The sequence below is a fragment of the Lepidochelys kempii genome, chromosome 1 (assembly GCF_965140265.1).
Source record: "Lepidochelys kempii isolate rLepKem1 chromosome 1, rLepKem1.hap2, whole genome shotgun sequence".
Classification (NCBI taxonomy): domain Eukaryota; kingdom Metazoa; phylum Chordata; order Testudines; family Cheloniidae; genus Lepidochelys; species Lepidochelys kempii.
This window is the reverse complement of record NC_133256.1, coordinates 150,224,250-150,246,581: the sequence shown is the minus strand read 5'-3', so window position 1 is coordinate 150,246,581 and position 22,332 is coordinate 150,224,250. Positions and strand designations below refer to the sequence as shown.

General features: G+C 42.8%; 1 protein-coding gene across 2 annotated transcripts in view; it reads left to right on the top strand.

The window, feature by feature from the left end:
* Window positions 1–224: 224 nt before the first annotated feature.
* Window positions 225–22,332, top strand: part of CFAP47 (cilia and flagella associated protein 47) — a 636,073-nt gene continuing 613,965 nt past the window's right edge. The window contains exons 1-2 of one of the 2 annotated variants that reach the window (XM_073358068.1): window positions 225–383; window positions 11,949–12,100. In XM_073358068.1, coding sequence (XP_073214169.1) covers window positions 225–383; window positions 11,949–12,100 — 311 coding nt within the window. Of the gene's footprint in view, window positions 384–11,948; window positions 12,101–22,332 lie in introns of those variants that run through there. The other variant, XM_073358073.1, reaches the window with a different exon arrangement.

Here is a 22,332-nt window from a genome sequence, read left to right as displayed (position 1 = left end):
ACTTGTCTCTGAGCCCCTAGGACGCTGTGAGGTGGGGGCAACTGCGGCTCCGCCCTCAGCCCCGGAGCATCTCGTCCTATTGGTTGGATTGGAAGTTCCGCTCATCATCGCGTCCAATCAGGGTTCTGTTTTCGTTGCCCGGCGACCGTTCCCAAGCGGAGCCGGCTCCTTCAGGCGTGCCGGCGGCGGGCTGCGTTTCCAGGCGCCCGGCGCTGCGCGGGGCCATGGCGGGGCCGCGGGACGTGGCCGGGCTGCGCCTCTGCCCGGCCGAGCTGCGCTTCGTGGACGCGGTGCCCGGGGGCCGGTACCGGGCGCTGCTCAGCGTCCAGAACCTGCAGCCGGGGAGCCGCCGCCTCCAGCTGCTGCCGCCGCGCCGCGCCCAGGTGAGAGGCGGGGCCGGGGGCGTCCCCCGAGGTGCCCCGCGGCGCTGGGCTGCCCCCGCTCGGGAGCCCCTGGGACATGGGAGAGCCGGGGCCGGGGCTGCCCGCGGCGGGTCCCCGCATTCGCTTCGGGCAGGCCGCCGGGACGGGCAGGGGCGGGCTCCGGGCCCGGGGTCATGTTGCAAACTGCTCCCCTGATGCAACGTGCTCCCTTGGCCTGTCCCCATCCTCTGGCCCAAGAGTAGCAAAGGGTGGTGGTGGGGGGAAGGGGGTGTTACATAGGTCACAATTTGCTGGCTCTCGCCTTCTCCCATCTCCTGCACCTGGGGGAGGGGAGGGGAGGGGAGGGGTGGGGTGGGGTGGGGTGGGCGGAGGTAGCAAGTTGTCATGGTTGTGGGGACTCTGTTTTAAATGTGGACACATACATTATATTTTTGTAATTTGAAAGGAAAAAAAACATTTTACAGGGGTAAACTGCAGGGCTATTGTATATTAAACTCTGAAGGTTTTGGATTTTCCTTTGTTTCTTTCCCTTGTAGATGAGAAAATATAGGGGCTATAATAAACATTTAATGTTCCCAAAACACTGAAACTAGTGTAAAGCATTGTAAACAGTCTTTGAAATATGTTTATTATTAATACATTTTAAACGCAAGCTATTAGGCAGAAAATCTGTCTTATAAACACCTTCATTATAACCCCTCCCGCCCTCCAAATCCATTGTCACTGTTACGCAAATTGATCAAGTTTTCAAAACTAAATTTGTACTTACATAAGAAAGTACTGGGTCAGACCAAAGGTCCATCAAGCCCAGTATCCTGTCCTTTGACAGTGGCCAATGGCAGATGCCCCAAAGGGAATGAACAGACAGGTTATCATCAAGTGATCCATGCCCTGTCATCCGATCCCAGCTTCTGGCAAACAGAGGCTAGGGACACCATTCCTGCCCATCCTGGCTAATAGCCATTGATGGACCTATCCTCCATGAATCTATTTAGCTCCCTTTTGAACCCCGTTATAGTATTGGCCTTCACAACACCCACAGGCAAGGAGTTCCAGAGGTTGACCGTGCTTTGCATGAAAAAATACTTTGTGTTTTGTTTTAAACCTGCTACCTATTAATTTCATTTGGTGGCCCCTTGTTCGTGTATTATGAGGAGGAGTAAATAACACTTCCTTATTTACTTTCTCTGTACCACTCATGATTTGATAGACCTCTATCATCTCCCCCCTTAGCTGACGCTTTTCCAAGCTGAAAAGTCCCAGTCTTATTAATCTCTCCTCATACGGAAGCCATTCTATACACCTAATTATTTTTGTGGCCCTTTTCTGAACCTTTTCCAATATATTTTTTTGAGATGGGGCAACCACATCTGCATGCAGTATTCAAGGTGTGGGTGTACCATGGATTTATATAGAGGCAATAGGATATTTTCTGTCTTATTATCTATCCCTTTCTTGATGATTCCCAACATTGTTTGCTTTTTTGACTGCTGCTGCACATTGAGTGGATGATTTCAGAGAACTATCCAAGTACTCCAAGATCTCTTTCTTGAGTGGTAACAGCTAATTTATACCCCATCATTGTATATGTATAGTTAGGATTGTTTTCCAATGTGCATAACTTTGCATTTATCGACATTAAATTTCATTTGCCATTTTGTTGCCCAGTCACTCAGTTTTGTCAGATCCTTTTGTAGCTCTTTGCAGTCTTCCTGGGACTTAATTATCTCGAGTAGTTTTGTATCATCTGCAAATTTTGCCACCTCACTGTTTACCCCTTTTTCCGGATCATTTATGAATATGTTAAATAGGACTGGGCTCAGTACAGATCCCTGGGGAGACACCACTATTGATCTCTCTCCATTCTGAAAACTGATTATTCGTACCCTTTGTTGCCTATCTTTTAACCAGTTACCAGTTCATGAGAGCACCTTCCCTCTTATCCCATGACTGCTTATTTTGCTTAAGAGCCTTTGGTGGGGGACCTTATCAAGGGCTTTCTGAAAATCTAAATACACTATATCCCGGGGTAGGCAACCTATGGCACGGGTGCCCAAGGTGGCACGCAAGCTGATTTTTCAGTGGCACTCACGCTACCTGGGTCCTGGCCCCTGATCTGGGGGGGCTCTGCATTTTAAATTTAATTTTAAATGAAGCTTCTTAAACATTAAAAACCTTATTTACTTTACATACAATAGTTTAGTTATAGACTTTTAGAAGAAGACCTAAAAACGTTAATGTATTACTGGCACGTGAAACCTTAAATTAGAGTGAATAAATGAAGACTTGGCACACCACTTCTGAAAGGTTGCCGACTCCTGCTACATCCACTGGATCTCCTTTTTTCGCATGATTGTTGACCCCCTCAAAGAATTCTAGTAGATTGGCAAGGCATGATTTCCCTTTACAAAAACCATGCTGACTATTTCCCAACATTATGTGTCTGACAGTTTCAACTAATTTGCCTGGTACTAAAGTGAGGTTTACTGGCCTGTAGTTGCCAGGGTCACCTCTGGAGCTCTTTTTAAAAATTGGTGTCACATTAGCTATCTTCCAGTCATTTGGTACAGATGTGGATTTAAATGATAGGTTACAGATGACAGTAGTCCTGCAATTTCACATTTGAGTTCCTTCAGAACTCTTGGGTGAATACCATCAGGTCCTGGAGACGTATTACTGTTTAGTTTATCAGTTTGTTCCAAAACCTCCTCTAATGACACCTCAACTGGGGACAATTCCTCAGATCTGACTCCCAAAAAGAATGGTTCAGGTTTGGGAATCTCACTCACATCCTCAACAGTGAAGACTGATACAAAGAATTCATTTAGTTTCTCCTCAATGGCCTTATATAGTCTTTGAGTGCTCCTTTAGCATCTCGATCATCCAGTGGCCCCACTGGTTGTTTAGCAGGCTTTCTGCTTCTGATGTATTTAAATTTTTTTTTGCTATTACTTTTGGAGTCTTTGGCTGGCTGTTCTTCAGATTCTTTTTTGGTCTTTCTAATTATATTTTTATATTTCATTTGCCAGAGTTTATGCTCTTTTCTATTTCCTCATTAGGATTTATCTTCCACTTTTTAAAGGATGCTTTTTTGCCTCTCACTGCTTCTTTTACTTTGTTGTTTAACCCCGGTGGCTGTTTTTTGGTTCTCATGATTTTTAAATTGGGGTATACATTTAAGTTGAGCCTCTATTCTGGGGTCTTTAAAAAGTTTCCACGCAGCTTGTGGAGATTTTACTTTTGGTACTGTACCTTTTAATTTCTGTTTCACTAACCTCCTCATTTTCATGTAGTTCCCCTTTCTGAAATTAAATGCTACAGTGTTGGGCCGTTGCCGAGTTTTCCCCACCACAGGGATGTTAAATTTAATTATATTATGGTCCAACTATATTCACTTTTTGGACATGATCCTGGGCTCCACTGAGGACTAAATAAAGAATTGCCTGTCCTCTTGTGGGTTCCAGGACCAGCTGCTCCAAGAAGCAGTCATTTAAGGTGTCAAGAAACTTTCTCTCAGCATCCCTTCCTGAGGTGATATGTACGCAGTCAATATGGGGATAGTTGAACTCCCCCATTATTATTATTGAGTTTTTTATTTTAATAGCCTCTTTAATGTCCCTAAGAATTTCAAAGTTACTAACACCATCCTGGTCAGGTGGTCGGTAATATAGTCCTACTGCTATATTCTTATTTTTTCAAGCATGGAATTACTATCCATAGAGATTCTCTATGGTACAATTTAGTTCATTTAAGACTTACTTCATTTGATTCTACGCTTTCTTTCACATATAGTGCCACTCCCCCACCAGCACAACCTGTTCCGTCCTTCCGATATATTTGTACCCTGGTATTACTGTGTCCCATTGATTATCCTCATTCCATCAAGTTTCTGTGATGCCTATTATATCAATATCCTCATTTAATACTAGGCACTCTAGTTTACCCATCTTATTATTTAGACTTCTAGCATTGATATACAAGCATTATATATTTGTTGTTTTTAGGCTCTCCCCATTGAATGATGTAATGGAATGGGACTTTTTTTCATTTGACTGTTTCTCATGAGATCCTCCTTGTATTTTATCATTTTCCATCCTCTCCTCCTTATTAGGACATAGGGAATCTCCATTTATAGGTCCTCCCCTAATGGATGTCCAAACCAAATGCTCCTCCTGAGCTTTGAACTTTGGCACAAACGTATGTATATATTGCCCTCTGATCTTGAAGAGTTGTGTTTTCAGGCTTTCCTCACTGCTAAAGCCAAAGTGACCTCTCACTGTGGTTTTTTTGTCAGAATAGCTCCCGCACCTGAGCTACCAAATAAAACAAAAATCACTTTTTTATCAGTGAGCAAAAGACCTAAGTCCCACATTCAAAAAGGGACTTAAGCATTGCAGTGCTCCTGCCTAGACTTTAGGCACCAGGATACTCTCAGAGGAATACCGCTGCAATTCACAAATCCTGAGTTAGGTGATTAAGTTCCCCATATAATGAATGGGGGGGGAGGGGAGGTGAGAGGCACCACAGTCGCATCTACAAAAACCAGCTCACTAGACAGGCAGCTGCCAAAGACAGCTTCTGGGAGATGCCAATCAGAGGGATGTGTGCTAAATCCCATCCCCTCACAGAGTTCAGTGCCTAAATCCCCACTGCATGCAGGCACCTAGCTCTGCCTGGCAATCCACGAATGAGAACACCTCTCCTGGGGTCAGGTGGCTTAAGTGCCTAAACTGTTTCTTGAGAGACACACAACAGCCAAAAGGCAAGGAGGTACCCACTTTGTAATACCATGATTAGAGTACTCACCTAGGATGAGGAGGACCCTTGTTCAAATCCTTTATCCCATTCTGCCGGAGTGGCATAGGCGGCAAGTTTTATTGGCCCGTGGTGCCTGGGCACCAGGAATATTCATCTGATTTGTCCCCTTTAACACCAGTGAACAGCAAGGAGTAGACTAAAATCTGAAGTAAGGGCAGAGTCAGGGCAGCAGCTTCAGCAGATGTTACTGAACATGCATAGTATCAGCAAAGTGTCAAATTCTGGTGGGGGAGAAGGGGGTGGGTCTGGTGCTACTGCAATACAAATAACTAGTGATAGTAACAAGTGGGGCCTCTCACCCCAGGAGTTGGTGTTCTGCAGATGGATGCTGCTGTCTCTGATTTCTGTAGGTGCTGCTCAGTGTTACACCCTTCCTGCCAGTAGGCAGGACTAGACCCCAGATACACAGGCACAGTGCCCACTGCAGCCCTCTGAGGAGATACATGGGGGAAAAGTACCCGAAAGCAGCCTTTTGTTTTTCCAAACTGTCGAATGAATGGGAACTCTTGGCCAAAGCTGTTCCTAGCTGGATGGGTGCTGCTGCCCGGGGAAGTCAACAGTAGGATACACTTCACATACATGAAGCCTGCATGGTTGAATGCTGCAGGCATAAAGGAGGAGGCCTCCCAACTTGGGGGAGCATTCAAAACTTGTGGAACTGAATAAAGTTGTCCTTGGAGAAGGGAGACTCTTAGTGAAAATCCATGAGTCCTCAGTGGATGATTGTGGGAAGATGAACTAATTCTGAAAATATAGTAAGTTCTTGGGGTCTTTATATGCTGCTCTTGAGAAAGTGCAGGTGGAGTCTATGGGACATTGGGAAAAGGGACTGTTTTCATTTGATTTTAAGTGACAGAGTCACAATTAGCATTAGAAGTGCTTTTGCGGAAAAGAAGCCTCCATGTGTTTGAGACCCATATGGGAGTTGCATATCAAACTAATCTTTGATGGTGAATCCTGCTTATCCTCTCCTGGGTGAAATAACTCAAGTAGGGAGTTTGATTCCCCCCCAAATTGTTTCCTTTCAAGAACTCTGTGAATCCTCTTTCTTTGCCAAATGGTGTCATCCAGATGTGAATCCCTTTGCCACAGGTATGAACATCATGTAAGTGAGGTAGTGTTCCAGAGCAGGCAGGGACTCAAGTTCTGTTAGAATGCTTTCCTTTTTTAATGGGTGGTGGGGCTTATGTATACTGCTCTTTCCTCAGTTTTCAAACTTTTTCCTTTGCTTCTCAAGGTCCTTGAAAAAAAATTGTCAGGACTCAGCTTGAATAGTCATACTTGCTTCAGTATGGACTTGAGAGATCTGTTGCTTCTTGCAAAGAAGCTCCCATTCTTTCTTTATGTCCTGGATCTCTTTTCTTTGGAGAGAGGATAGGTACTGCATCAGTATATCAGTTGTTTACCCTTCCTCATCACCATTGTATCCAAACACCTCAGTTACTAAGGTATTTATCCTCACAACACCACAGTGAGTCAGGGAAATGCTGTTATCGCCATTTTGCAGATGGGAAACTGAGTCACAGATTCAGTGACTTGGTCAAGATCACACAGTATGTTTGAATCAGAACAGGGATTGAGTTAGTTATCCAGTGTCCTGTTTCATAACCTGAACTACAAGCCTCCCCTCCAACTGCTAACATGGTTTCTCTAGTGTGTGACAAAGCTCTGTCCTTGCCTCCATGGGTCCTGCATTTCCTGGCAGATTTCAGTAGTCTCAGAGGCTCACTGTGGCCCTCCACATAACCCTTCTCTCTCTAGAGACAAGGGTCACAGTCTACTGAGCCATTTTCATCATAAGCCAGCAAGGGAGGTGAGGAGAAGTTATCCTTCCTTGCACGGTCTCTGTTGTCTCCCAGTCTCAGTGATTAATCAGGGGGCAAAGGAGAGGGGGAACCCAGGCCCACCCTCTACTCCAGGCTCCAGCCAGGGACCTTAATAGTATCAGCTATGGTAGCTGACCTTTTAGAAACATGACATGTACAATTCCCTGGGCTACTTCCCCCACAGCAGCCCTCACTTCCTCAAGCTCCACTTCACCCTTACCTCAGGGCCTCCTCTCCTTGTGGCTGATCTGGCATGTACTACTCAGTCTCTCCAACAGCACAACTTCCTCCCACAGCTCCTGACATGCACACCCACCTGACTGGCTGGGAGGCTTTTAACTAGTTTCAGTCAGCCCCTGATTGGCTTCAGGTGTCCTAATCAACCTAGCCTTCTCCCTGCCTTCTGGAAAGTTCTTACTTGGCCCCAGGTATCTTAATTGACCTGGAGCAGCTGCCATTTCACTTATTCTGTTACCAGGGATTTGTTTAGCCTGGAGCTAATATGTCTATCTCCCACTACTTTTCTATAGCCATCTGGCCTTGCCCCATCACAAGTGTTGTTTGTTGTAGTGGGGGTGGAGGGTGTCTCTATTCAGTTCTTGAGTAATTGATCTTTTCATCATCATTCTGTGAGGTTACAGTTAACCTTGTCTATAGTGGATGCCTAAATTAAGCATCTAACTCCATACTTAGGCATCTAAAGCACTTCAATAAGTGGTCTTATTTTTTCTGAGATTCTGAGCACCTACCCCTCCATTTAAAATTAGTTACCATCACTTGAGCTAGGAGAATTGGTGACATCCATAATGCTGGATTTCCTTATATCATCTTTCACAACAGTAAATTTGTTTTCCAACCGTAGTCTAAGTTTTTCTATACAGTATTCATACTATTCCACTTTCACCAATTTTATTTTGCTCCACATCTTCACTGCTCTGACCTCTTGATTTACTGATGAGGCCAGATTACATGGGCACTCAGTTATTACCTGACTGGAATCAAAGCTGTTCCATAAATAAATTTAATTGATTTTATGTTTTTTTGGAGAGCAAAGCCCAAGACCGTTCTGTTCAAAGACTGCTAAAATGGATAAAGTATATTACAATTTAGCTTTCTTAAAGTATTATATTGCCTCTCATAACTATAGTATCTGAGCGCCTTCCACATAAATCTATAGAATAGTGAAGCCTCTACTGGATTTCATGGAAACTTTGGCACTTCTCACTTTACAGGGTCAGAAACTCTGCTTGAGGTATCTGTAGTTTGTTTTTGGGAGATGGGGTTGGGAATAAAAGTGATGTTCAAACGGTGAGTATCACCTATAGAGGAAAGCTTTTTAATGTTTCTCAAAGATGTTCAGACTCTGGATTTGCCTGATCTCTTCTAGAAAATTGTTCCATAGCCAATTCCCTTCAACAGAAAATGGTTTGTCCTTCGTTCTCATATGCCTTGTACTGTGCTTAGTGATCGGCATTGTCCTAGAGGAGCACAGCTGTTGCAGTGGTTCATATATCAAAGCGTGACCTATGATTTAGTCAAGGCTTGTGTGATGGGTTCCCCCTGGGGTGCCACCTGGAATTGGGATACCACTGAGCCCCTGACCCACCAGCCTGGGCTCCCTTTCACATTGTACTGCTGTGACAAGCTGCAAAAACCTCCAGCCTGCACTTTCACTAGCATACATACAGGTAGGGACACACCCAGCTGCAGTTACATGCAAGCTGTCTGACCAGCCCCTGCATAGGAAGGCTACAGCTAAGGCAACTCCCAGCTCCCCAGGCACACACCCCTTCTGGAATATAAGCCCAAAATTATACAGTCTTGTGCTATACAGGGAACTGTACAGCATAAGCTCATAAAGTTTGCCCCCTCCCTCAATGTGGAGAGGAATATTCAACAGCTTTTACCCCTTGAGCTAAGATTCCCATACGCTTTGCTCCAGCTCACTGGTTTAGATAAAGCAAAAACCAGTTTATTAACTACAGAAGATAGATTATAAGTGATTAGCTAGCAAATAAACAAAAACACAAACGAAGCTTAATATACTAAATAAATTGGATATGAGTTAGCAGATTCTCACCCTAAGAGATGATGCAAGCAGGCTGCAGGTTCTTAAGGGGCAAGCTGCACTTGCTTTTCAGCTTGGAATCCCCATGTGTTTCATTTACAGGCTAGACATTCCTTTAGCCTTGGTCCAGCACTTCCCCCAGTTCAGTCTTTGTTCCTCAGGTGTTTCCAGGAGTCATCTTGTGTGGGGAGTGAAGAACACCAGATGATGTTACTCCCTGCCTTATATAGGTTTTGCATATGGCAGGAACCCTTTTTTTCAAAGCTTGGTTCACAGACCAGTCTGTGGAAAAATACTGACATCCCAAGATGAAGTCCAGCATCATGTGGTCTGATCACGTGTCCTTAGAGTCATAGCAGCCATTACTCACAGGCTGTTTGGAGTGTTCTCAGGAAGGCTCATCACCAGGTGGGAGATAAGCTTCTCCTCAGGCCTATTGTTTTTCTTAATGGCCCATTGCTCTGAATAGGCCCTTCCCCACTCACTATCTAGACCAAGGGTTCTCAAACTTCATTGTACCACAACCCCCTTCGGACAACAAAAATTACTACAGGACCCCAGAAGCGGAGACTGAAGCCTAAGCCCCACCACTCCAAAGCACAAGGGATTCAGCCCCAGGCAAGGGGCCTGTAACCTACTCTGTCATCCAGGGGCTCAGGCTTTGGCTTTGGCTCTGGCTCCATCCAGGCCCCAGCAACTCAAAGCCAGCCCTGGCGACCCCATTAAAATGGGGTCACGACCCACAGTTTGAGAACCACTTATCTAGACTGAATGCATCTTATCTGGTGGGCGTTATCCAGGTGTAACTACATTTGAAATACATACACATAGTCAATATTCATCACTTCAGATACAAAAAGATATAACCATACAAATAGGGTAATCATATTCAGCAAATCATAACTTTTTTCAAAGACACCTCACATGACTTATCTTTCATAAAATTCATCATAATTACATCATAATCATATAATAGTATCACTATGAAGAATATGGGGTGCAGTGTCACAGCATGATCCATTCATTCCTTTGACAAGGCGTTAAATGGGCATCAGAAGTTGACTAGGAGTGAAGGGACTTGAGCCCAAGCCTGATCTGCTTACAGTGATCTGAGCCATGAAGAAGGCAGGCAGCTTTACTTTGTCCCAGATGCAGCCTGTGCATCATTTTTCACATTCAACCAGAGGCAGATTAAGATTTCCTGGGCCAGAGCAAGTGGGGGGCTCTCTTTGCCCCTTCCCTGGGGCCCCGCCACATTCCATCCAGGGTTCCTTCCCCACCCCTTCCGTCTCCCACTGCGGCCCTTGCAACCCGTTCGCTCCTTTCTGTTCCCTCCCTCCATGGCCCTGTGACTGGAGGAGCTCTGTCCCCCACTACAGCCCTGGGCCTCATTGGGGAGTGAGAGCTCCCCAGGCCCTGAAGCTGCAGCAGGTAGTGAGAGCTCCTCCAGTCCTGGTGCTGCAGGGGGTCCTGGTGCTGTGGTTTCCCCCGCCACCCCCTACACGTCTGCAGGGGACCGGGGTTGGGGTGCTGTGGCTTCTCCTGCCCTACTTGCCTGATGCTTCTGCCGGAGAGCAGGGTCGGGTGTTGGGGGCTTCCCCTGCCGCCCCATGGCTTCTACCAGGGATGTGGTCATGGGGTGCTGGGGCTTCCCGCGCTGCTGACGGGGAGTGGAGTTGGCCTGTGGGGGCTTCCCCCACACGGTGGCCAAGTATCTGGGCTTCTGAACTCCTGGTTGTGGATTTTTTATGGGACGCCTGTCAGTTGGCCAGGGTCCCTGGGCATGGGCCCCCTCAGCCCAGTGGCTAATCCATCACTGCATTCATCTTAAGATTTATGATGATCTAGCTGACCAGAAAAGCCAAGACTCCATTCTATGAGATGAAGAGTGGCCACCCTTGTTTACATATGTAATATACTATTCCCTAAAATTGGCAAAGTTACTATTGGAGCTCAGTTCATACTTTCACTAGGAAATATTGGCTTGACTTGGAGGCTAATACCTTGGTCAAAATCCTAGGTCCCATCCCTACTGCCTGAGAATTCCTGCTGGGATTTCTACTAGGTTGCTCAACATGTCCCCTACTCAGGGGAGTATGTGTAGGGAGAGGGGAGGCAGGTGGAGGTGTCTCAAACTTTTTATATTGGCTTCTGGTCAATACACATGTGACAAGTTTGCAACCCAAGAGAGATGTGCAAAAGAGAAAAAAGATGTACTCCCTCAATATTGATTTTTTTGGGTCCCTCTTCCTTCTCAGGGTCTAATCCGATTCTCATTGAAGTCAGTGGGAGACTTTCCACTGAGCTGAGTCATCTCCTCATTGAATAACTAACTGTACTGTGTGCCTTTACAGTTGTGCATGTGTTTCCCAAGGAAAACTAGAATGAAACTGCTCTGATTCTTGGCACTTTAACTGCTACTCATAAGGTTTTGAATAATAACGAGGAAACTGATCAAAGTCTTCATAATTTTGCCTTTGTTGTTTGGGAAAGCTAATAGCAGCAGCAGAGGCAATGGAGCTCTATGTCTGCAGAGTCAGGAAGATAGCAGTGCATTGGTTCACATTTGGTAGCTTATCCTCTCAGCCATCAAGACTAGAAATAATACAGTGTTAAAAGAAATTTAATTTTTGCAGAAATCAAAATTTCAGTATTCTAGCTTACTATATTATCAGGAAACGTCTTCTACTTGCCAGTGGTGAATAGTGAGTGGAATTTTAAAGCTGTTGATCATAATGTTAATTAAATAGGTGAACTCCAACATATTATGCTGAAATATACTGATATACAGAGGTTTCTCTAGAAATATTTAAAAATTGATTTAAATATCGCTGGTTTTTTTTTTCATTGTAGTTTAAATTGATTGTGGAAAATCCAGATAAACCTGTTCCATCTGGTCTTCAAGTTACAGCTACTGTGGAATATCATCCTGACAGTGAGGAGGACCTTCAAGATAGACTACTTCTTTTGGTAGAAAAAGATGTAATTGAGATCCCGCTGATAGGGTATGGTATTTAAAAGTACATAAACTGCTGATTATATTTTCATTTTACTCGAAAGGGAAGTATGCTAATACATATCACCATGTATACTGATGTAACTAATTTGTTATCTGAATTTTGAAAACAAATGGTGAATTTCTTTGGAAAGGTAAGTTTCTGATTTTTAAGAATGTCACATAGGTAGGATGTTCATTTTGGTGTTGTCTCTTGATGTTGACAAAGGACTTAAATTTTGATCAAGTGTACTCAGTCTTCATAGTTAAGAAACTGGAGTGGTTTGGGCTCACATCTGTGCTCTATATTTTTAGGCTATGATGGTTTTCATGATAAATGGCTTTCTCAGATACTTTCCAATTGTATAATTGGAATTGAATGGGATGGCCTTTTTCTTCCCTGAATATACTCACTATTTCAGTCAGTGATTTTGTGCATATAGTTATGACTGGATTATAGTGAAGCATTTCTTCCTCAATTTTTGTAAATATTTTAAAAATTTATAATGGGGTCTCAGATTATAGGATAATCTATACCAAATTGGAACCTATGCTTTTGAAAAAAATAGCATCCACAGTCATAAACAACTGAAAACAATAGTCGTTGTAAAATGATTACTAACCTAAAAAATGACCTGAACAGGCAGTAATGGATTCCCTTTCAGAATAAGTGGTATTCAAACCATTAGATAAAAACCTCACTCTTTGAGAGTTCTGTCAAGAAGTAGGCAGGATATTTGGCTGCTTCATCCAGGCTATGCTTATCCCATCACTTCTTCATCTTTGCTCATCTGTCACTTCTTTCTACTCTTCTCTGATCTGCTTCTCTTCCATTTAAAAATGTTTTCAATTTGATGTTATACGAGTATTAAAGCATGATAGAAACTGATTGTCTTCCTTCAGGCTTCCAAATTCAGTGTAAATAAAGTTGTCACTTTTTATCAAGATGGTAGCCACCAAGAGGAGACTCAGAAATGGCAATTTAAGTTAGGAATTATATTTTCATTTGTAGTTGTAAGTACTTTATGAGCAACAGTCCCAAAATTTAAAACAGTGCATTAAAGAAATGGCCACAGTTTTTTCTGAACTTACTCATGCATTCTGTCTTTAAACATATGAAAGTCCGGCCATGTTTTTGTTTGTGAATAGGAAAAGCTTCAGCTAAAACATCCATACACTAAATGAGGGCAAAATTTTTGAGTATAGCACATCTCCCAGAATGGTCTCCAAATCTTACAGTTCATTTATTCAGACTAAGCATGTAATTTTAGTTCCACATCTTCGTCTGAGCCAAAAATTGCTTTGCTGTTACAGAACAGACTAAGAGCTAAATTCTTGTTCTATTATCTGTTCCCAGACTCAGGAAGTCGACTACTTGTTCTGTAATCAAGAACTGTTCAATGTTGACCAAATTAAATGTGAACGCCAAAAATGCCATTCTTTGGCTAATGTTTCTTGACTGGATATAAAACATAAACGTTTCAAAGAGATGATAATTTCTGGTTGAGTCCTGTATTTTAAATTCTGTTTTTAAACTGTAGCAGTCTGAACTTTGAGTTACACGTCAAGGAGTGACTAAGACATTATGTGGTAGATGCTGAAACTACTATTTCTATTTGTCCCACATAAAATGAAGGAACATCTGGATATCTTTTAAGTCTGTGTGAACCATTCACTGTAGTGGTTGCAGAATGGTCTCTATACACATCCTTCTAAAGTAGGAAATGGCAAATTGGGTGTCTAGGAAACAAATTGGATTTTGTTACCTGTCTGTTTTTCTTGCAGGTAAAACCTCCTCCTGCTTGAGGTTCTAGATAGCCTTTTGGAAGGCAATACTACTACAGTAAAAGCACTTTACCAACTGGAAAGCTCTAGAAACCAGCATTTCTGATATCTCCCAATACAAATCTTCAGTAGGGTTGCCACATGACCAGTTTTTGACCAGAATGCACAGAAGGATCTCTACCTGGCTCTGTGTGGCTCCCCGGAAGCGGTGACATGTCTCTGCTGCTCCTAGGTCGAAGAATGGCCATGGGAGCTCTGTGCGCTGCCCCCACCTTGCCCTGAGTGCTGGCTCCACAGCTTTCATTGACTGGGAACAGCGACCAATGGGAGCTGCAGGGGTGGCGCCTATGGACAGAGGCAGTGTGCAGAGCTGCCTGGCCACACCTTCTCCTAGGAGCAGCAGGGACATGTCGCCGCTTCCGGGGAGCCGCCTGGATCCAGCACCCGAAACCTCTCCCACATACCAAGTTTCTACCCCAAGCTCCCTCCTTCACCCAAACTCCCAGAGCCTGCACCCCCTCCTGTGCCCCAGCCCCGAGAACCCTCCCACACCCAAACTTCCTCCCACCATTGGTAAGTATAATTCTTAGTTAATCGGAATTTTTGTCTCTGGCACCCACTCCACCTCCAACATGCCAGATAACAAAGCTTTTACTGTAGTAACTACTGGAAAGGAATCTGAGTATCATACATAAAACCCAGAGAATTTTTGTAATTTTTTTTCATTGTGAAGTTCAAAATTTAACTGACTGTCTGCAGAAAAGATCTACAGAATAATGCATATTACTCAGTGAATGTGTCCCTGAAGAAGGAATAAACTTTGTGGTCTTTATTTTTGAAAAAGTCTGTTTCTTCTCAAGGGTAATAATGTTGGTTGCGCTGGTGTCAGGTTTTTTTGTTGACAAGTAATTTTTTTTTAAATTGTTCCATTCAGCACTGCTGTATTCTTTGTAAACTTATTGATGCAATTTTAGTCTGTAGTTCGTCATAAATCAGAATGTGAGAGAATACTATATAGAGAGTTTATTTTCATTGTCTGCTTAGCGGAGCTAAAATTGTAAATATGAATGTGGCCCTGAGATTTTTCAGCATTTCAGAGCATTAAAAGAAACATTCTAATGGAATCTCAGGTAACTAGAATTTATATATTTTGCATAAGGCCATGAAAAGGACCTGGCACTTGTTGGAGTACTTGATCTGTCAGAGTTAAATGGCTATTATCTGCCTTTAATATTTTATTTCCTTTTGTGGTTTTGAGTGAGAAACACCTTCCCCATTGGTCTATCCCTGATCTGCTATATCTGAAGCAATTCTCTGTACAGATATATGAATTCAATTTTTGCTACTTATGGTGTGGTTTGAAGAAGATTGATACAAGCACCAAGTCTAATCTGAGGGTTTTGGAGAAAAGTTCCAGTCTGGAACAACCTTTTAAAAATTAATTTATGAAGAGAGGATTTTATATAATAAAATGGGAAAAATATGGGCAGGTTCAGATCATCTCTCTGGAGCACTACCCATTATGGCTGGCTAAATTTCTTAATAAAACAGTTTTAGTAAAGACTAGAATCTTCTGAAATATCACTCCTGAAAGCTTTTTTAATATACATTTATTTCAGGCAAACATTTAGTAAGGAAGATATACAGATGACTAAATCTTAAAATATTTTTTCTTACAACTGAAGTTAAATAGGTATAAAGAGTGAATTTAGAAGGAATGGAGTGTGTGGTTGTCTCCAAGAAACATCTAATTCAGAGATTTTACTGGCCCTTTGATAAGGACCTTAAAGTTGTATTTTCTAAATACCAGTCCTGCAAATGTGACCTGAGCTGTGCCAATCAAACCGGGTAATGTCCATCTCACATACTGTCATAGGGGTTTTGCAGGCCAAACTATGTGCTTGGCTACATCTGTGCAGCACCATAATCTCCAGATTATGCCCTCCACGACACATGTATAATATTGCAAGCACTTGTCGGGGAGTGGGGTTGTTTTTGTTCTTTCAAAAGATTTATGTGAAAATATTTTTGGATTTTGTTGCAATTTTTTTTATTAAGTTTTCAGGTTTTCTTAAAAACAAACCATTTTTTTGACCAAAAATGAAATCTTTTTTTTAATGAAAACCTGAAAAAAATTATTGGAAATAGGATAGTTCCTATGGAAATGCCCAATTTGACAAAACAATTTTTTTTGGGGAAAAAAATGTTTTGAATGAAATATTTTGACCAGATCTACAAATTACCTTTAAATGAGTTTGCTCAGGCGGCACTGGAAGCATAATCTGCAGCTTCATATGAACAAAGTTATAGACATGTTCTTAACTGCTTTGTAGAATCAAGGCCTAAATATTTCTCTTTCTATACCATATATATTATTATTTTAGCTTTTGGGATTTCCTCCTTGCCAGTTCCATGCAGATGACTTAAATTTTATTTAAATAAACTTAGATGTTAACCTTGCATGTGAACTTTTATCTAATACAATATATGTGTAAAGATAAATAAACATGAGATTGAAATTTACTTGATCTCCCTAGACCATTAACCTTCTCTTATTGAACTGTGTCCAACACTACCATTTCCCCCAACTCATTTGTTGTCTTTATACCACTGTATTATGGGACAATACATGTGCTTAAATGCATTACAGGGTTGAGGGCTTCAGCTATGAGAGAGTACATAATTCTCAGGTAGTGTCACAGGCATAAAAAGAAACTTTCCTAAATTGGAATTAATTACATTACCCTTTTGCTGTTACCCCAGTCATCAGCCTTAACTGTTGGTGATATAGTGCACTCCGTTTTTACAATGATAAAACAGAAACAATTTATTTGATGGTGGTCCGAATTTATCCCTGGTGTAACTCCATTTTTTTTTTCTAATAGAGTTAAAGCAGGAGTGAATTCGGTCTAATAGGTTTTAATCAAATTTAAATGATAGTACTCTGTGTAAAATATGCAATTGGACTAGAAACCTTATGCCCTAAATCAGAGAAAAATGAAGCAAATGAACAGAAATTTGATTTGTTGTAAAACATTAAGCAGTTATTTGAATGGTACAGAATCCTTTAGGAAATCAAAAAAACTATTCCTATCTTTTCAACAACTTGACCTTTCCATCATAAAACACACAGGAATTAATAGATAGTCTTTTCCCTTAAAGAATCTCTTCAGTGTCACAAAATATCTTCTGATTCATATGCATTCCAGAAGAAGTGTAGCTGGTTCCTGAGTGGAATTAGACAAGATTCTAATGTCTTTCATATTTCTGAAGGAACTTCTTGGAAGAACTGTAGAATACTTAAAATGTATTATAGATGTACTTTAAAGTTGTAAACAAGTTAACTGTCTCCCTGTACTTATTTCATGTCCTAATAGTCCAGTTTATTGCTTCCTAGAATTTACTACTTTGACAGTTTATCATGTTGCAAGGGAGCAAGGTATTTAAAAAAAAAATTGTTTTTGCAACATCCGTGAGAGCATTTTCTCAGGATGGATTTCCTGTCTTTCTCCAATCTATACTAGCCTATATTTTTGTCTGTTTCCTTTAATTCAAAAAGTATAAGGTGCAGACCACACTAAATTTGCGACTTGATGTAGCATGAGACATAGCAAAGCAAAGTCCTTATTTCTTGATATTGGCATGAAATTCTCTCTATGCTATGCTGAGAATAAAAACAGAGTTATTCCTAAAAATGGCTCTCTCACCTGCCAATAGGTGGAGAGAAACAGTGTGGTAACAGAAACTATGAAAGGTAGTATTGGGACATGAAAAAGGACTAATCTCTTTCAGTTGTGTTGAATACCTTACCAATTAAGAAGCTACTTGGGGATGAATCATCATTCTCATAACATCAGACCTCCAGATTCATGTCAGTAAACATAATTATTCTCCAAACAGTAATAAAGCTGGTACCTCTCCGTACCACTGGTTAGAGCAGCTAAGAAATCGTGTTGGTGCAGAACTGGTATCTGTAAAACAAGTGACATCGCTGCTAGGATTTTGTTTGAGTAGTGGAATTATGAGAAATTTTACAGATGTATAGTTCTTAGAGTAGAGGCATCCCTGTATTCCACTTAGGTATATGTGTGCTGGGACCAGAGAATTTTGCAGAGCAGTCCATGAGGAGGGGTGAGATTCACACCTTTTGGCCATAGCCGCTCTCCTGGCTATAAGAGTCAACACGGCCCCAATCTCCTTCAGTTCCTTTGTACTGCTTGTGGCTGGAGTTGGAGCTCTGTGTAGTCTTAACCTCACATTCTCTCATTAGTTCAGGTGGTTTTTTTTTACTAGTTATATATAGTTAACAGTACCCATAGTGTAGTTAGATTAGTGTTAGTTGTATTTAGTTAAGTGTTTCTGCATGTTGCCCTCACTGAGTTTAAATATTATCCATCTTGTGGGGGAACAATCCCTAGCAACAATCTGCATGCACAGTTCTTGTTGTGTTTGGGCGAAGTCCACATCAAGGAGCTGTGATTGATCTGTAGATCATTCAAGAAACAGACATTTGGGCACTTCAACCAGAGTTACGTCTTCTGTAGTGACCAGGAGAAGGACACCCTGGTTGCAGAATTTGGGCATTGCTCCCAGTGTGCAGCAGACCATACAGGATTTGCCCTTTGATGACCAGGTGTTCTTTTTAGGTAAGACGGATGAGATCTTGCATATCTTTGAGGATTCTAGGGCCATTCTACGTTCCTTGGGGGTGCATACACCGTCAGTGCAGCTGTGCTACTTAGGTGACCAACAGCAACAATAATACTGTCCACAGTGCACCTTTGGGCAGCCTTTTCCTCCCTGGTGACAGAGGGATAGCCCCACAAAGGGCCATAGGTCCCAGAGGAGGCAGTCAGGTCTGGAGTTCAGCCAATTGACACAGCCTCCCCTGGCGCCTCCAAGTGACAACTTTGACTCCTTGGTCCAGAGTAGTGGTCTGGTCATCACTCCCCTTACCCTGCCTCCATTTGGGGACAGGTTAGCTCACTTCTACAATATCTGGGACTCGACGACAGCTGGGTCCTAAGCACCATCACATCAGGCTATACTATCTAGTTCCTCTCCACTCTTCTCCCCCTATCCCTCTTCAGGGACTCCTCTCATGAGATATTGCTCCTTGAGCAGGACTGCTCCTTGCTGTCCTTGGGAGTGGTGGAGCAAGTTCTTCTGGAACACCAGTGTCAGGGCTTCTATTCCCGGTACTCTCTCTTTGGTTTGGGAACCAGGAAGTAAGACTTGTTCTCGACGTCCACAGCCTCCTCAAATCAGATACATGAGGTTGCGTATGGTCATCTTGTCAACTATTCTCCCTGTGTTGACTCGGAATGACTGCTCAGAACCTTCAGGATGCTTACTTCCATGTGGCGATTTTTCCCAAGCCATGGAAGATTTCTCTGGTTCATCACAGCAAACCACTGTTTTCAGTACACAGTTCTTCCCTTTGGGCTGTCTTCTGCCCCCAGGAGTTTTACCAAATGTATGGTCAGAGTTGACAGCATACTTCAGGAAGAAGGGAATTCATGTCTTCCTCTATCTGGATGCCTTGCTACTCAGGCGCGGGTCCAAGGGAAGAAGTCTTTTCTCACATACATATCACACTGCACTTACACAACTGTCTAGGCCTCATTCTAAACACAGGAAGGTCAACACTGGTCCCAACACAGAACTATATCACTGGTAAGTTACCTTTTTTGGAGGTGGGGATATAAAAACCGTAATAGTTAATTGATTTTAAAATATTGGCATTTACAGAATGTGTCCATTTCAGAAAATTCCCCTTCCATTCTTCACATAACTGTGACCACTGCTTATTATACTAATCATAATAGTCTCACTGATACCTCTGTGCTCTCTCCTGTCTGTTCATTGGATCCACTTGTTGTCTCTTGTAGTAAAGTTAAGCTCTGATCTGGTAATGGACTGTGCGTTGGCAGACTGCTCTGCTCCTGTGAAGCCCCATTCACTTTGGTTGGGGAGTCATAGAATCATAGAAAAGTAGAGTGGAAGGGACTTCAGGAAGTCATCTAGCCCCCTGCACTGTTGCAGGACAAAGTAAACCAGCACCATCCCTGAGAGGTGTCTGTCCAACATATTCTTAAAAAACCTCCAGTGGTGGAGATTCCATGTTCTTAAAAAAAAAAACCTCCCTTGGAAGTCTATTCCAGGGTTTAACTATGCTTATAGTTAGAAAGTTGTTCCTAATATGTAACCTTCATTTCCATGGCTGCAGATTAAGCCCATTATTTCTTAACCTACCTTCAGTGAATGTGGGAAAACAATTTTTCACAGTCCTCTTTATAACTGCACTTAATGTATTTGGAGGCTATCTGTCTCCTCCTGCCCTTCTTTTCTCAGACTAAACATGACCAGTTTTTTTTAACCTTTCGTAGGTCAGGGTTTTCTAAATCTTTTATCATTTTTGTTGCTCTCCTTTGGCCTCTTTCCAATTTGTCCACATCTTTCCCAAAATGTGGCAGCTAAAATTGGACACAGTATTCCAACTGAGGCCTCACCACTGCCAAGTAGAGTGGGACAGTTACCTCCCATGTCTTACAGCATTCCTGTTCACACAACCCAGAATGACACTAGCCTTTTTTGCAGCTGCATCATGTTGCTGGCTCGTATTCAATTTGATAGCCACTAAAACACACAGCAGTACTACCACCTGCACCGTCATTTCCCATTTTGCGGTTGTGCATTTCATTTTTCCTTCCTCAGTGAAGTACTTTGCACTTGTCTTTATTGAATTTCATCTTGCTGAATTAAGACCAATTCTCCAATTTGTCAAGATGATTTTGAATTCTGATCATGTCCTCCAAAGTGCTCGTACCAGCTCCCAGCATGGTGTCATCTGCAAATTTTATAAGTACTCTGTCCACTCAGTTATCCAAGTCATTAATGAAGATACTGAACAGCACAGGACCTAGGACTGACCCCTGTGGGACTTCATTAGGTATTCCCACCCAGTTTGACAGCAAACCATTTAAAACTACTCTTTGAAAGAAAGTACTCAATCAGTTGTGATCCCACCTTATAGTAATTTCATCTAGACCACATTTCCCTAGTTTATTTATGAGAATGTCATGTGTGACTGTGTGAAAAGACTTCCTAAAATGAAGACATATCAAGTCTATTAATTCCCCACTAGGCTGTAACCTTGTCAAAGAAGGATATTAGGTTGGTTTGGCATGATTTGTTTTTGACAAATCCACGCTGGCTCTTCCTTCTTAACGTGTTATCCTCCAGATGCTTACAAATGGATTGCTTAATAAATTGTTCCAGCATCTTTCCAAGTAGTTAAGTTAGGCTGACTGGTCTATAATTCCCCAGGTCCTCTTTATTGTCCTTTTTAAAGAAAGGTACTGTGTTTGCCCTTTTCCATTCTTCTGGGACCTCACCTGTTCTCCAAGAGTTCTCAAAGATCATTGCTAAGCCCTGGTCTACACTAGGACTTTAGGTCGAATTTAGCAGCGTTAAATCGATTTAAACCTGCACCCGTCCACACAGTGAAGCCCTTTATTTCGACTTAAAGGGCTCTTTAAATCGATTTCCTTACTCCACCCCGACAAGTGGATTAGCGCTTAAATCGACGTTCCCAGCTCGAATTTGGGGTACTGTGGACACAATTCGATGGTATTGGCCTCCGGGAGCTATCCCAGAGTGCTCCATTGTGACCGCTCTGGACAGCACTCTCAACTCAGATGCACTGGCCAGGTAGACAGGAAAAGAACCGCGAACTTTTGAATCTCATTTCCTGTTTGGCCAGCGTGGCAAGCTGCAGGTGACCATGCAGAGCTCATCAGCACAGGTGACCATGATGGAGTCCCAGAATCGCAAAAGAGCTCCAGCATGGACCGAACGGGAGGTACGGGATCTGATCGCTGTTTGGGGAGAGGAATCCGTGCTATCAGAACTCCGTTCCAGTTTTCGAAATGCCAAAACCTTTGTGAAAATCTCCCAGGGCATGAAGGACAGAGGCCATAACAGGGACCCGAAGCAGTGCCGCGTGAAACTGAAGGAGCTGAGGCAAGCCTACCAGAAAACCAGAGAGGCGAACAGCCGCTCTGGGTCAGAGCCCCAAACATGCCGCTTCTATGATGAGCTGCATGCCATTTTAGGGGGTTCAGCCACCACTACCCCAGCCGTGTTGTTTGACTCCTTCAATGGAGATGGAGGCAATACGGAAGCAGGTTTTGGGGACGAAGAAGATGAGGAGGAGGAGGTTGTAGATAGCTCACAGCAAGCAAGCGGAGAAACCGGTTTTCCCGACAGCCAGGAACTGTTTCTCACCCTAGACCTGGAGCCAGTACCCCCCGAACCCACCCAAGGCTGCCTCCTGGACCCAGCAGGCGGAGAAGGGACCTCTGGTGAGTGTACCTTTTAAAATGCTATACATGGTTTAAAAGCAAGCATGTGAAAGGATTACTTTGCCCTGGCATTTGCGGTTCTCCTAGATGT